The 16,070-nt window shown below is 39.1% G+C and overlaps 1 protein-coding gene across 4 annotated transcripts in view; it reads right to left on the reverse strand.

Annotated features, from left to right (window-relative positions):
• LOC140465898 (rho-associated protein kinase 2-like) overlaps positions 1-16,070 on the reverse strand; it is a 230,790-nt gene that overhangs the window by 51,313 nt on the left and 163,407 nt on the right. For all 4 annotated transcript variants that reach the window (XM_072561840.1, XM_072561831.1, XM_072561815.1 and 1 more), the window contains exons 14-18: positions 14,977-15,068; positions 12,524-12,770; positions 8,075-8,181; positions 7,710-7,869; positions 2,861-3,021 (exon numbers count right to left, since the gene is read on the reverse strand). In XM_072561840.1, coding sequence (XP_072417941.1) covers positions 2,861-3,021; positions 7,710-7,869; positions 8,075-8,181; positions 12,524-12,770; positions 14,977-15,068 — 767 coding nt within the window. The remainder of the gene's footprint in view (positions 1-2,860; positions 3,022-7,709; positions 7,870-8,074; positions 8,182-12,523; positions 12,771-14,976; positions 15,069-16,070) is intronic.

Genomic DNA, 16,070 nt, shown 5'->3' on the forward strand with positions numbered 1-16,070 from the left:
AACTAAAAGCTGATCTCAGTCATGGTAAGAATGAAACTTTTTTTTACAATAGTTAATCTGGTCGTTCATATCTTTCGGGAAGGAAATATACCACTCATTCCTGGTCTGATCTACATAGGACTCCAGATCCACATTATTAGTTGTTAAATGTCCATCAAAATACCAATTCACCACCACACATTGACCTAGAAAGAAAAAGGGCACAACCTGTCCTGTTGAAACTATAAAGCTCTTATCAACAACTGGGAGCTTGTATGAAAATGGGAGAACTACCCATTAGACTTGTCATCAACAGAATGACATAGTCATACTCACCAAATCATAGCTTAGAAATGCTATCCCTGACATCACCATTACGATCCCAGAACATGTTGTGATGCACTAGCAGGTAAATAGTCAGGAGGCAACGGACTGGAGCCCTCAAATTGAGACTTCATGGAGCCCAGTGTCAAAGATCAAAGTTGGGCAAGTAAACATCCAGCTGATTACAGCCTACATACCAACTTAACTCTGCTAATTAATCAACATACTTTCGATTTTAACACTACTTGGAAAAAAGCCTTGAGGGTTGGAAGGCACAGAATGTACAGTGACTTCAGTGAAAAGATTTTTCAAGTATTGCATTGATTACTGTAAGGATTAAACTGGATAAAATCAGAGTTAGGTTCTGTGGGCCTTTCTTATCAGGGAAAGAAATAATTATATTTGTACTTTCGGAGTTGAAACATAGACATTTAATGTACAGGTGGTACTAAATTTCTACATTGGTACGTGACAATTCTTAGGCCAAAACAAATGTACAATTGCAAAAGAAAAATGAATATTCCATTATTTCGCTGGATGGACTAAGAGGCGGAACATGGAAATGGTGGGGTAGAGGAGTGTATACAGTACTGGATTTTGATTTGCAATGGTGGTAAACATTGACAATACACATAAACATGCTAAAAACAAAATAGCAACATAAAATGTAATGAACTGGGCTCAAAGAACAGACAACATTATAACAAAATAATGCTAAGGGGGCAGCATGAAATGAGGATTACTGTATACATTGTTTTGTCAGGTACCACTACCTTACTAAATGACATGAATTCAGAAAAGATATAGCAACTTAAAACTAGGTACCCATGAGCCATCATGGGTACTTAGCAGCAGCAAAACTCCATTCAACCAGAGTCTGTAATCACAGAGTCCTGTGCATCTCTCACTCAACCTCTATCATCAAGCCAGGGGATCAAACTTTGCTTAATGAAGCATATAGGACAGCATGTCAGATGCAGCATCAGTCCTAGCTAAACCTGGGGTGCTGACCTGGTGAACCAGAGCACAGGATGACGTGCAGGTCAACCAATGGAAGAAGCATGCAACAGAATTAAATGATCCATGAACCAAAGGATCAGATCCAAGCTTTTCAGTTCTGCCACTTGAGAACGATGGTGGACAATTAAAAAATCTAATTGAAGGAGACACTCCACAAATATTCTCATCCTCAATGATGGGGAATCAAGAACAAAAGTGCAAAAGTCAAGGTTAAAGCAAAACTGCTGAGTGGTTATTCATGTTGAACTCGCCAAAGTACCCATTATTAGAAATGCCAGATCATCTTCGGCCAAGTTAATTCATTCCACTGAGGACAGAAAATAGCCAAGGCTATGGGCTCTCACAACCTCCAGACAGTGATACTAAATACTTATGTTCCAGAACAAGCTGCAGTCCTAACTAAACTGGTCCCAAATTGCTACAACATTGACAACCATCTGACAAAGTGGAAGACAGCATCGGTTGGTGATACCCAGCACAAAGGAACATGCTTTTGGTTGTTGCAGGCCAATCACCTAGCCCTAAGAAATTGCTGCAGGAGTTATTAAAAGCTTGTGCCTCAGTTTTCAACTCAATTACCTTACCTCCATAAGTCGGAAGTTGGGAAATTTGCTGATGATTGCAGTGTTCAGTGCCATTTGCAACTCCTTAGATACTGTTCTGGAAAAACCTCCAAGTTTAGGCTGATAAGTGACAAGCAGCATTTATATGGCACAAACGCTAAGCAATGTCCATCGCCAATAAGACAGAACCTAACTATCGCCTCTTGTCATTCAATGGCATTACTATTGCTGAATTTGCAACCAGTAACATCATGGAGGTTCCCAGTGAGCAGTTGATCAACTACGCGAGATATAAATATTGCAGCTATGTGACCAAGTCAGAGACAGGGAATTCTGAAGCAAGAAAATCACCTCCTGATTCACAAAGCACAAGTGAGGAGATCATTGGAATACGCTTCATTTGCCTGAATGACTGCAACGCCATGTCCATCACCCTCAAACATTCACTCCCTCCACAACCGATGCACATTAATTATTGTCTACTTCACACACTGAAGCAACTCAACAACATTCCTTCAACAGCATTGTCCAAAGCCAGGCCCTTGACAATCTTGAAGGATAGAGGAACAGATGCATGACATTTTACCACCTGTAAATTCCCCTTCAAGCAACTTTCTCTTCTAATTTGTATCAATATCACCATCATTCACGATTGCTCGATTGAAATCCTCTAACTCCTCCCCTAAAAAGACCGGATATACCAAATCAGATGGACTGCAGCAGTTTCACAAGGCAGCACATCACTATCTTCTTTGCAACAATTAGGAATGAGTAATGAATTATGGCCATGGCAGCGATTCTCACATCTCATGAATTAGTGAAATTTTTAAAATCTCAAAATATTTATGCAAAATTGCAATTAGAAAGAGCCAATTAATGAATGCTCACACTCAAATTCTCGTATAGATGTACAGTTTAAGCTAAACAAATTGAATCATTTTCATTGTTAAGCACAACTAAGTGGTGAATCTCACCTCCTCAGTTAATTTCTCCTTTTGCCTAAGCAATTCTTCGATCTTTTGTTGTGCTTGTTTAATATCACAGTCCAACATTGAACGCTGCTTTTCAGCTTCCAACAAACGGTTTTCAACTTTTTGCTTTGAACTTCTCTCTTCCTGGAGTTTCTTCTCCATTTCTGTTCAAACAGCAATTTTACAAGAAGCTAAATAGAACACATTCCATTGCAGTAGCAAGACATTGATTCTGACAAAATAACAATTCCTGTAAATTACACAGTCCCAAGTTTGTAACAAAGCTGTCCTATCATCATTTACAATTTAAGACTATTGAAAAACAGAAAATAAAAAGGTTCTACAGGCATATAAAAAGGAAAAGAATCACTGAAGTAAATGATCACATAGAAGACAACACTGCAGAATTCAGAATGGGAAAGAACAAAGTGGCAGATACATGAACAATATTTTGTACTTGCCTTCACAATAGATGACACAAGTAGTATAGTATAAAAATGTATATAAAGAAGCATAGTAGAAACCAAGAGACAAAAGGGAGGGAGGAATTGAAAACCATCATGATCACTAGAGAAACAAATGCGACAAAAGGCTAACAAGCAACATTCTCTCAACACTATGCTTGGAGGGGCCGCACCAGTGCGTGGATGCATTGATTTTCAGCTCAGGAAATCTCTGCCATGCAAGGACCTTGGAGGTCTGTGCAGATGGAGAAAAATTAGACTGAAAGTAAGTGACAAGTCCCAAAACCAGAAGGTTTGCATCCTCAGGTTTTAATAGAAATTGCAGCAAAAATCATGGACGCATTAATGGCAATTATCCAAATCTCATTAGAATCTGTAAAGATGCAAGTGTAATACCTCTATAGTCAAGGAGGGAGACAGAAAGCAGGAAATGATAGGTAGTTAGCCTAACATCTGTAACTGGCAAAATGTTAGAATCCATTATTAAGGAAACAGTAGTAGATTGGAAGTGGGGACCCTAAGATGGGTTGGCGTCCAGAGCTCAGAGGCAGCAATTGCCAACACGGAGCTTGAACAGTTAAAACAACTCTGCTCCTGTTATAACAGTTCTGCAGTCATTGCCCTCCTACTTCACTCTGCTCCTAAGGGCACAGCCCTCCTATTTCACTCTGCTCCTGCGGGCACAGCCATCCTACTTCACTCTGCTCCTACGGGCACAGCCCTCCTACTTCACTCTGCTCCTACGGGCACAGCCCTCCTACATCACTCTGCTCCTACGGACACAGCCTCCCTACATCACTCTGCTCCTGCGGGCACAGCCCTCCTACATCACTCTGCTCCTACGGGCACAGCTCTCCGACATCACGTTGCTCCTGCGGGCACAGCCCTCCGACATCACACTACTCCTGCGGTCATTGCCCCCCTACATAACCCTGCTCCTGCGGTCACAGCCCTCCTACATCCCTCTGCTCCTGTGGTCATTGCCTCCCTACACCACTCTGCTCCTGCGGTCACAGCCCCCTACTTCACTCTGCTCCTGCGGTCACAGCCCCCCTAGGTCACTCTGCTCCTGCGGTCACAGCCCCCCTCGGTCACTCTGCTCCTGCAGGCACAACCCTCTTACTTCACTCTGCTCCTGCGGGCACAGCCCTCCTACATCACTCTGCTCCTGCGGGCACAGCCCCCCTAGGTCACTCTGCTCCTGCAGTCACAGCCCTCCTCCATCACTCTGCTCCTTTGGTTATTGCCCCCCGACTTCACTCTGCTCCTGCAGGCACAACCCTCTTACTTCACTCTGCTCCTGCAGGCACAACCCTCTTACTTCACTCTGCTCCTGCAGGCACAGCCCTTCTACATCACTCTGCTCCTTTGGTTATTGCCCCCCTACTTCACTCTGCTCTTGCGGGCACAGCCCTCGTACATCACTCTGCTCCTGCGGGCACAGCCCTCCTACATCACTCTGCTCCTGCGGGCACAGCCCTCCTATATCACTCTGCTCCTCTTATAAGTGCCCTGCTCTCTCAGCCCTCCTATTTCACTCTTGCTGTTCTCACTGAGGAGTTGACACAATAGAAAAACAGATTTTTACTTAAATGGGGGAAGTACTAAATGTTCTAGTACAAGGGGATCTTCGTGCCCTCATATGAATTACAGTAAGCAATTAGGAAGGCAAATGGAATGCTGATACTTACTCAAGGGGAAGTAAAACCTAAAATTAGGCAAGCGTTCCTGTAACTATACAGGGCATTGGAGAGAACTCTCTTACGCTGAGAAATGGAGGTTGAATCATTTGTTATATTTAAAGCCAATTTAGACAGATTTCTAATTGACAAGGGAGTCAAGCGCAATAGGTGAAAAGCAGCAAAATTAAGCTGAGCTCACAATCAATCAATCGTAATCTTGATAAATGCTGGAGCAAGCCTGGCCTGATCCTGTTTCTTGTGGTTTTCAAATGAAATAGGAAAGCAATCACGTCATACTTCTTCATTCTGATAGCTAGCTCAAAAACAGAATTAGTGAAAAACTGTGAGCACAGAATTTACAATTTCTCTTTGGGTGGGAACTGAGATATAGTATATATCTTGATAGTCAGAAACAAAGTAAGAAGAAAAACACTTACAAAACATGTACAAGATCCAAGTATAAATGCAATATTACAATGACTGTAACAGACTTTTGAACTACTTAAGAAAATATGATGTTCAGTTAAATTTCAAAAGAGAACCACTTTAATAATTTGTATCATCTTAAAATGGTGCTAGTTCTTTGCAAATCTGTAATATAGCTCTTTGCTTTGTGATACTGTGGTTACTTATTTTCATGTTTCTGTAAATTCAATTTTTGATCTACAAACAAAATTTCCTCATTTAGATTTTTTTCATGGATGTAGATATTACTGCTGGACCAATATATATTGACTATCTCCCATTGCCCTTGACAAGGTGGTGATGAACCATCTTCTTGAACCACTGCAGTGCTCGCAGGATAGGGATACCCACAGTGCTGTGAAGTAGGGAGTTCTCGGATTTTGAACTAGCAACACAGTGAAGGAGTGGCAATATAGTTCCAAGTCAGGATACAATGTGGCTTGGGTGGATGTCTGTTTTTGTCAGTCCAACCCATTTCTTTCACTTCTTTTAAGTTTTTTCTCACATTTTGATAGGCCATTTCAAAAGACAGTTAATAGTCAATCACATAACAATGAGTCTGAAGTCTGAAGACAGACCATGTAAGGATCTTAATGGAAATGTTGGGTTTCTTTTAATGATAATTGGCAGTGGTTTTAAGTCATCATTACTGATACTATTAATTCTTAAAATTAATTTAAAGAATTTGAATTCTTCCAGCTGCCATGGTGTATTTTGAAACTATGTCCCCAGAACAATGGCTGGGACTCCAGATTGCTAGTTCAAAGATATTAACACAAAGGGACCACCTCCTGTAGGTGCACTCAATTCTCTCAGTTTATTGGTCTTCAATGAGAAGCTGGCTTACCCTATTCGTTGCTTTAAGATGAGCAAAATGCTTAATTCAGTGAAACTAGCTTGTTTACAAAGAATAGCAATTGCAATGATACGTTAATCAGCAGCTTAAGCATTAGTGAAACAAGTCATAATGAACTCATTCACTACCATAAATGTCTGGAAATAGTCTGTATCATCCAGTAGGTCAGGAGTCACACACTACCAGGTTATAGTCCAATAGGTTTATTTGAAATCACAAGTTGTTCCTTCATCAGGTCAAGTCCAGTAGGCAGACTTTTGTATCCTGGTGCAGTAACATGAATGCCCAGTCTAATTTCCCCACATAGTGGGAAGAGTTTTAAAAAATTAACAAGTCACAATATTTGCTTCTATTAACATTAGTCACATGACACTGTAATTTTGTGGTGACATGGGAATAAGTTACCAAGAGAAACGTACAGTACAGAACTGGCTGCACCAAGGCAAAGCTTTGTGGCGTCATTAGAGGCAAGGACATTTATGCGGTGTTACAAAGCATATCTATTAAAATAAGTTCAACCCACCTGATACTTAATTTTCTTGGTCTACAATGAATTATATCCATTGTAGAGCAAAGGATATAATTCGCTGAAACAAAATTCACCTGTATAGTATCAATTTCTTAAAGCTATTTCAATGAAACAAATTTACATAATGTGGATTAATGTAATCACATCAGGGTGGACATCATTCATCGAACCATCCAGGGCACCAGCTTAGGTATTTACCAAGGAATTGTGTGTTAAAATAGAAGAGAATGGGTGAGACATGAGCAGTTCAACCAACTATTATCAGTCAAGTCATTTTCAGTTTGTGAAAGTATCCAACAGAAAAAGACTAACATGGGAGGATTAAGCATTGAATGGGAAGGACATTGTCTGCTTTTGTTACTTTGCTATTCATAACTCAACAACATCACAGCTGATGAATAATACTTTATCATTCAAGTAGAAGCTGCATCTGGAACATTCTCCAAAGGATAGTGTTTTTGCAAATATATTTCCTTTCTCATTCTCTCACTTGGATAAAGGAACCAAACATACTTTGAGCAAGCCACATCTTCAGCAGGTTGCACTAATCATTCTAATTTTCCAAGCCAACAGCTCAAGAATATGTAACCCAGTGGAACTGCAATTTTGAGGCAAAAAAGACTGGGCTGCTTAAGAAATAGCAGACCCAAGCCTTCACACAAAAATAACTGATTTTTTTTTGCCAAAGAATGCAACAAAAAAATAAAATGCACCAAAAGGTTCTCAAAGAAAATACAAATCTCTAACCAGAGCAATCTGAAAAAAGAATACTCACATTTTTTCCTACATTTCCAAAGGAAGTTTCAGTAAACCAACTCAAGTTCAAGTTACTCTCCCTTGGAATTTTATGACTAACCTTTCATGGCTTCTGATTTTGCTTCTTCTATTGACTCATAGATCTTATTTTTGTCTGCTAATCGTGCCTTGGTAGCTTTGTGTTCTGCTTCTTCCTGTTCAAGTCGTTGCTGTAATACTTTCTGCTTGTATGTCATATCTATTTCCATATTATTCTTCTCCTGCAAGAAATCCAAGAGAATAAAAAGGGGTCAGGTTTAAAGTAAAATGGTGCAATTACAAACAACAAAATACAGTAAATGTATCACATGATTTTCAGGGAAGAATGTGGTCTGTTAATTTCTCTTCATAAGAAGTAAATGCACTTGAGAAATAGTATATCATACGGGCTTAAGTAAACCAATTCTGAAAGAAAAGCTGTTTTACCTTCTCTAAATCAGTCAGTTTATCTTGAAGTTGTCTTTTCTCCATTTCCGTTTTGGTCACTGAGCTCTTACTGTTTTGCAATTCATCTCCAAGCGATAAAATCCGCCCTGTAAATATATTGATTAATTGAAGCACATTAAAGAATTGATACATCAGCAAAATCAAAGAACCATTACCTGTGAACAATAATTTCACGAAAGAATCTGTACAGTGCAGAAGGAAGCTATTCAGCCCATCAAGTCTGCACGAATCCCTCTGAAGAGCATGCCATCCAAATCCAGCTGCCTCACCATATCCCCATATTTACCATGGCTATCCCACCTAGCCTGCACATCTCTGCGCACTGTAGACAATTTGCCATGACCAATCCTCCTAGCCTGCACATCTTTGGACTGTGGAAGAAAACTGGAATATCCAAAGGAAACCCACGCAGACACAAGGAGAACGTGCAAACTCCATACAGATGTTCATCCAGGGCTAGAATCAAACTTGAGCCCCTGGAACTGTGATGTAGCACTGAGCCTTATTCTAAGGTAAATTTTCATTTTAAATTTGTGCATTCTGTAACCTTTTTCCAAACTAAGATGCAGAGGATATGGTAAATAAGTTACTCATAACTCTATTTACCATGCCTCTCAACATTTTGCAGACAGAAAGAACATGTACACGTAATGCATCTATTTCAGCTCAGTAAAATAGATGATGTTATTTACAGTTTCATCCCTCAGCCTTGACCAGAGTTCATCTGCTTAATCTAAAATTTAAACAAAGCTTGGTAGTTAACTGTCGTCTTATCATTCATCATTACCTGGTGCATTCCCCTCGGCGATGCCTCTACCATACGGAGTCCTCTTGCCAACCAGTTAGCACATTCTTGCCTTTCCTCACAACTTTGAACATTTGTGCAATTCTCAATCTTGATTCAATGTCTTTAAGTGTTTGGCTTGCTACCTTATTTTAATTCTAAGTGTATAAGAGCAAGGAGATGATGTTGAACTTACACGAGATACTTGTTAGACCTCGGCTAGAATACTGTCTCCAGTTGTGGGTGCAACATTACAGACAAGATGCAAGTTCATTGGATATGCTGCATAAGTACTTTATAAGAACAGTTCTGGGAATGAGAAACTTCAATTGAGGATAGATGGAACAAGTTGGGATAGTTTGCCTTGGAGAGGAGGTGATTATAGGAGACTGGATAGAGGTTTTCAAAATCATGAGCTAGCTGGATAGGGATAAGCTGTTCCTGTTCATAAATGGAACAAGAACAAAAGTGATTTGTTAAATAAGCAAGGGTGATGGGAGAGTAAACATTTTCACTCAGTGAGTACTAAGTGCATGGAATACACTGCCTGCAAAGGTGGCAGAGGCATTCAAGGGGGCATTGGAAGATTATTTGATTTATTTACCGTCACGTGTATTTTGTTGTAAAATACAGTGAAATTGAATAGCAATAGTGTGCAGAGACATGAGGGAAAAGCAGGACATTTATACAAGGTAACGATGTTCAATTGAAGAGCCAGTGCCGGCACAATGGGCTGAATGACCTCCTGATACACCGTAACAGTTCTGAGATTCTGAATTTTAGAGACATCCCAACTGGTTTAACTTGAAACCACAGTACACAATTTTAGGTTTAAAAATCCATACCAAAGGCATGAATCTGAGTACTGCTGAAAAAAATACACATTTTTCCATCATGTACACTTCATGACAATTTGAAAGAACTACCAATGTAAAGGGAAGGCAATATTTGAATTGTATCAGAAGAATGTGCTAACTAGTTGGCAAGAGGATGGAAAAGGTGTTGCCAAGCGGGATACACCAGGTAATGATGAATGACAATGAAGATGACAGTTAACAACCAAACTTTGTTTAAATTTTAAATCAAGCAGATGGAATCTGAGTGGTCAAGGCTGAGGGATGAACCTGTGAATTACATCTTTTTTTTTGAGCTTAAACAGACACAGTACGTGTAAATGTTCTGTCTGCAAAGTATATGGCTCTGTATATTAATGTATATAACTTCCACTGCATGCAAGCGTGCCACACTGTGAGCTCACATGATAAACCTCAATTGCAGGTTCTGTAGTTCTTCATACAATCAGGACCATTTAGCGAATATGACCTAATTATGGAATCTCATGTTGGACAGCATTGAGTGTTTTGGAAGACAGGTTGGGTTAGGGAAGATCATTATCTTGCTGTTACAGTTGAACGGATATGCTTGATATGATTTGCAAAATTCTTTGACAAAACGCACAAGATCGAAGAACAGCAGTTCATCTGCTGCTTGGGAACCATATCGTCTTCAGGATTCAATATAGAGTTCAATAATTTTAGGGCCTGAACACTACCCTCCAGTGCTTTACTTACCTCCACAATCCAGGCTTTGACATCAAATGGGTTGTTTTTAGTACAGCCAATTCATTTTCACCTATTCACTGCCCCCATTACCAGCTTTCCTCCTTCCCCTGCATTACCATCTGCCATCCTTTTGTTCAGCTGTCTTTTTCACACTTTGGGCCTCATCTCCACTTACCTAATCATTTCTTTATCTCATCATACCTCCCGCCCCGTGCCCCCCAAGCAGTGTTGAGTGCCACGTGGACATGCTGTCTTAAATAGGTGCCTGATTTTAATTTAAAATTCTCATTTTTTAGTTGATTCCTTTCACACCATTTCCTCTCCCAATCCCTTTCATCTTCTCAAATCATACAATTGAAAGATTTCTCCATTCCTCTGTGCTCTTCATAGCACCCTTTACCCTACCATTGGTGGACATGCCTTCAGCCACGTAGACTCATCTTCTTGAATTTTGTCTGCCTCTAGAAGTCTTTGTTTCTCATAGATTCTTCTTTAAGCACTTCTCTATTCCACGTATCAAAAGGACCTTGGGATACTTTTCGACATTGGTGGTATTCTATGACACAGGCTTTAAGTCATGAACATAGATGTGCAATGGACCAGCCAAACTGCCACACTTGCTCAAAGTAATGGAGCCATTTTTTACAATTTGATATGAATTGGATTCAGATCTACCTCATCTCAAGTGGATCAAGGTAATGCCAAAAAACTTTCCGATAAAGCCAAACAAAATAACAAGATTAATCAAACTGTATACTTTCACAAAACCAGAACTTCCAAATAGACCAATACTTCCAAATCAGTGGCCAATCCACCCTCCCCCAACCCGCTAAAGAAGAAATAGCATAATTTAATGCAATCATGGAAACTCCTTTCTTGGAAATGCTAAGATGATTACAGCTAGTAATGGACAGTGCACTAACTTGCATATGGTTGGTTTGCATTCCATTTAGAGATTAAAATGGCCATAAGCCATTTTATTTATATCTTCAGGATCTGAAACTTTGATACAATTCCTGTTCTATGAAAGTTTCGTTCAAGAAGCGAATTGTGAATTTTTAGAAGTATTCAAGCCGTTGGGGCAGAACTGGGTAAATACTTTTTTCAAAGTGGTTTTCCTTGGAAAGGAAACAAAACACTTTGGCAATTGGAGGTGCAGAAGGAAAGCCATTTGTTTTCCTATCACCCCCATTCTTCTCTTGGCAGACATAAATACATTTAAACACTTTTATTTAGTAAACAAATGATATTTTGGGGAACTTACCACTGTGTTAATCCCACCTGGGATGAAGCCTTGGATTAAAAATATTGCTTTGTATTTGTTCATCTAAATATGACAAATGATACACAAACGCCTCATAAGGGAATTAATAAAGGCTGAAGCAGCTGATGCATTCGTCAAAATCAGTGAAAATGTTAACTTGCGATTAAAAATAAAACAATGGATTGCAGTTACTGGACAGTTAGATATCTTGTGTAAAAGATCGCTGCAAGAACACTGATCCAATTTTAAAGCAGACGGTGTTATCTACCACCCAATATATTCGGCTATAGTTTCAAGACAAAGTGAACTCTGAATTTCTGAACAGTTTTCTGTTTAATGAATAATAGTTATAGCTCCTCTCTGAAGAGCTGTGAAATAAAATTTAATTTAATGGAAATAGTTTTAGAATAATTTCATCCACTATGTTGGTTTCAGAGGAAGAAGAGATATTTGGGTAAGTTCTTGGAGGTCTGTCAGGATCTTTTTCTTCTTCACCTCCCCTGCCATGCCCATAAGTCAATTTTGAGACTGGAGAGCTGAGAAGGGTGGTGGGGGAGGGGTAAGAGGAGATAACCATTCTGTAATAGATATTGTAAACTAATGAAAGTATTATTAGTATCAATATGTTATTAGTATTAAAAGTCCAATAGTTACAGACAATTAATTCTAAACATAAACATGAGGACATCTGTTACCACATACATGGTTCAAAGCTCTAAAAGCTCTAAAATGTAGTTTCAGCTACATTAAGAAATAAAGAAATGTTATAGTCACACCTGTCTTAATAATCAATGTTGACATTTAGTACATCATCGTACCTTGTAAATCACTGATCATCTCAGACCCATGAGTGCGGTCTCTTCGTTCAGCTTCTAGTGCTGACTGTAAACTTATGTAGTCCTTTTCAAGTTTGAGTTTGGTATTATCCAATGTAGCATTTTTGTCTTGTAGCTCTCTGTTGTTAGTTTCCAACTGTCCTAATTGCTTTGAAAGTTCTGTTTGGTTCTTTCGTAATCTTGCTGCTGTCTCAGATTCTGTCCGCAATAAGGCATTAGCTTCATCCAGCTAGTTTTCATGAAGACAAAAAAAGTAAACAGTAAATAATACAATATTGTCTGAATGCACCTCCATACCTTACTTGTAGGTAAGGGAAAAATGCATACAAAGCATTTCACATACAAATATTGGTCTTATCATGATTGTATAAAAATATATTTATCATACATAGCAAACACATACATTTATAAAGGGAAAGAATTAAAGTAAAACACAGGATGAGGACAAAGGGCCTAATTGCACACAGTGTTTTAGAAAGGAAAACACTTAAGGGTGTTCTGCAATGAGTTTCTCACATTCAAGACTGTGGTAGATTGGGATATTCACAAAGTGAAATAAGATAAAACCAGCTGTTAGACATTGATCTGCAAGTGCTACTTTCCAAGAGTTTCTGAAGATCAAAAATAAAAATTGTAGTAAATGTTCTCTGACATATAAATGGCTGATTATGGAGTCATAGAGATGTACAGCATGGAAACAGACCCTTCGGTCCAACCCCCAACCCAATCTAGTCCCACCTGCCAGCACCCAGCCCATATCCCTCCAAACCCTTCCTATTCATTTTCCCATCCAAATGCCTCTTAAATGTTGCAATTGTACACACACTTCCTCTGGCAGCTCATTCCATACAAGTACCACCCTCTGTGTGAAAAAGTTGCTCCTTAGGTCTCTCTTGTTTAATTACTTTGCCAGAATTCAATATTGAGGTGCATATGTGTAAATTATGACCTGGACCAAGTACCAGAGGGATAACGGTACATGGAATTGCCCTTGAGCAAAAAATCAACCACCTCATAACAGGAGAAAACTTACAACTATAAATTACATCACATGTTTCAAGTGGAACAGTATCAATGAAATGATCGAGAGAGACTGTATTTAAAACAAACTAATCTCATTGAACAATCTTGATCCTAATATTGAAAGTCAAACAGCTACCACAAACTTGGCTTGTATTTTCAGCATTTTTAATAAGACAAAATCTAATCGCTGGCAAATTTATTTTGCTGTTTATGCAAATGTAAAATCTGCCACATGAGAATCTAACAATGGGGTTGAAATTTTAATTAGCTGACAGTCTACCAAGTGGAACCCTATTCTAAAAGATTGCAGGCATTAGTAAAAACAAATGCTACAGATATTCAAAGGGTTTTACTGCATGCAAGCATCATCATAGAATGCAAATACAGATGAGCAATACTATCATAAGCCATTACTGTTTACCAACCTGAATACAGAAGGAAGATCATTGAGGGAAAACATTGAAAACAAGTTCATGGTGGAATACTTTAATAGAGATGACTGCATTACAAGAAACAGAACTATCTTTGTGCTAGATATCACTCCGCCTATTACATGGCTTCCTTCCTGACTCAATAGACTGGTTTTCCAACCTGCGACTTTAGGCTAAATACCTTGATTTTTGAGGACAACCACTCTCATTTCATTCCTGAAATTTATCTCATGTTTAGAATCAGGCTGTAATGAGACAAGTGCTTCTGTCAGAGTCTAAAAGAGCATTGCTGGGCATTTGTCACATTATCACATCGATACCAGTATCATTTGGTGTGCTTAGCGGTATGTTTTAGCATACAGGTCTTCATCATTACATCCATTCAGATGTTTCTTGATATCAGGTGGGGCTGAACTGAACTAAAAAGACAGCCACCTATGCTGGTGGGGCAATTAACAAGCCAAGAAAGATTAGTCAATCTTCAGTCCTGTCATAAGATGATTGCAGATGCTTCCGAATTGTCTTTGGCACATGCACCAAAGATGCTAACAGAGACTCCCCTTCCTTGGCTACTTGTTTAAATGTCTGCCATCATTTCTGATGGACCTGCAATGTTTTGACCAATCATACTGGCATAAATTAAAATGAACAACTGAGCAGGTACACTTTAGCCCAGAAAAATGAAAAAAAATTGTAATCTGAGAAAGTAAAACTTAATTTTATTTATTGAAATGAAGCAAAATTGATTTTTTTTGTCTATCAAACACATCAGCAAGGTTTTGTTATAATTTAACAAATGCTTTGGATAAAACTGGAACATGTCTAACTAAGATTTCTTAAGGTCAAGCCATAGGAATCCTAAAAGTTCAAACAATACAGTTTCATTTTGATATTACAAATACACAGTCAATGCACAAGTACTTCAGTTCCATTGTCTTGAACCAATTTCACAAGATTACTTGCCAAGATAGTTTAACTAACCTGTCTCTGTAATTGAGCCATTTTCTCATTTGAAATTTGAGAGCTCTGATTCCTTTTCTTGAGATCTTCAAGTTGATCCTTCAGACTATTAACTGTGAAGCACAATTTTCTCATGAGTACTTAATAAAATGACATATTCCAACACAGGCTAATATCTGAAAAGTAAACTTTGCTTTTCTATACAACACTAACATGCAACTTTGGAAGATCTCTTCCTCTGTCTTTAGGTACCATCCCCTGGGAAGGCACTGGCAAACACAGAAATCCATTTGTTGCAGCTATGGATTGACAAATGTACATGTCCTGACTGACTTCAGCCTAGGGTTTTACAAGAAGTGACGAGGGAGCTAGTGGATTCACTGGTCTTGATTTTTAAAAACTCCCTGATTCAGAGGTTGTCCTATTAGATTGCAAGATAACAAACGCAACTCATTCATTCATAAAAGTTGGGAGACGAAGCAGAAAACTGTAAGCCAGTAAGCTTAATATTGGTGTACTATTGGGAAAATGTTATAAATGATTACTAAATAAGTTACAGGAGGGCATTTAGATAAGTTTAAGGTAATAAGGGAACATCAGCATGGTCTTGTGAAAGAGAAATCAAGATTAACCAGGAGTAGACCTGAGATACTGAATGGTAAAAACAAGGACTGCAGATGCTGGAAACCAGAGTCTAGATTAGAGTGGTGCTGGAAAAGCACAGCAGGTCAGGCAGGTCAGGTCAGGCCCAATGTTTCGGGCAAAAGCCCTTCATCAGGAATAGAGCTGATTCCTGACAAAGGGCTTTTGCCTGAAACGTCGATTTTCCTGCTCCTCGGACGCTGCCTGACCTGCTGAGATACTGAATGGCCTAATCCTGTTCATAACTTGTGTTCATATTTGATTTATGTTGGTTCAGGGTTATGCTTGACAAGATACTACTGTGGTTTGCTGTTGCATTCCATCATATAGCTAACCAGGAAACCCTCCCACTCTTACTGTGTACCATCAGGCACAGTGGAAGGATTTAAGGTTAATCAGCCTGTTTGGCCATGCTACGAATGTAACACGAATGACCAGCAAGTCTTGGCAGGGACTTGAATGGGAGCTTCCAG

This window comes from Chiloscyllium punctatum, chromosome 3 (genome assembly GCF_047496795.1).
Source record: "Chiloscyllium punctatum isolate Juve2018m chromosome 3, sChiPun1.3, whole genome shotgun sequence".
NCBI lineage: Eukaryota > Metazoa > Chordata > Chondrichthyes > Orectolobiformes > Hemiscylliidae > Chiloscyllium > Chiloscyllium punctatum.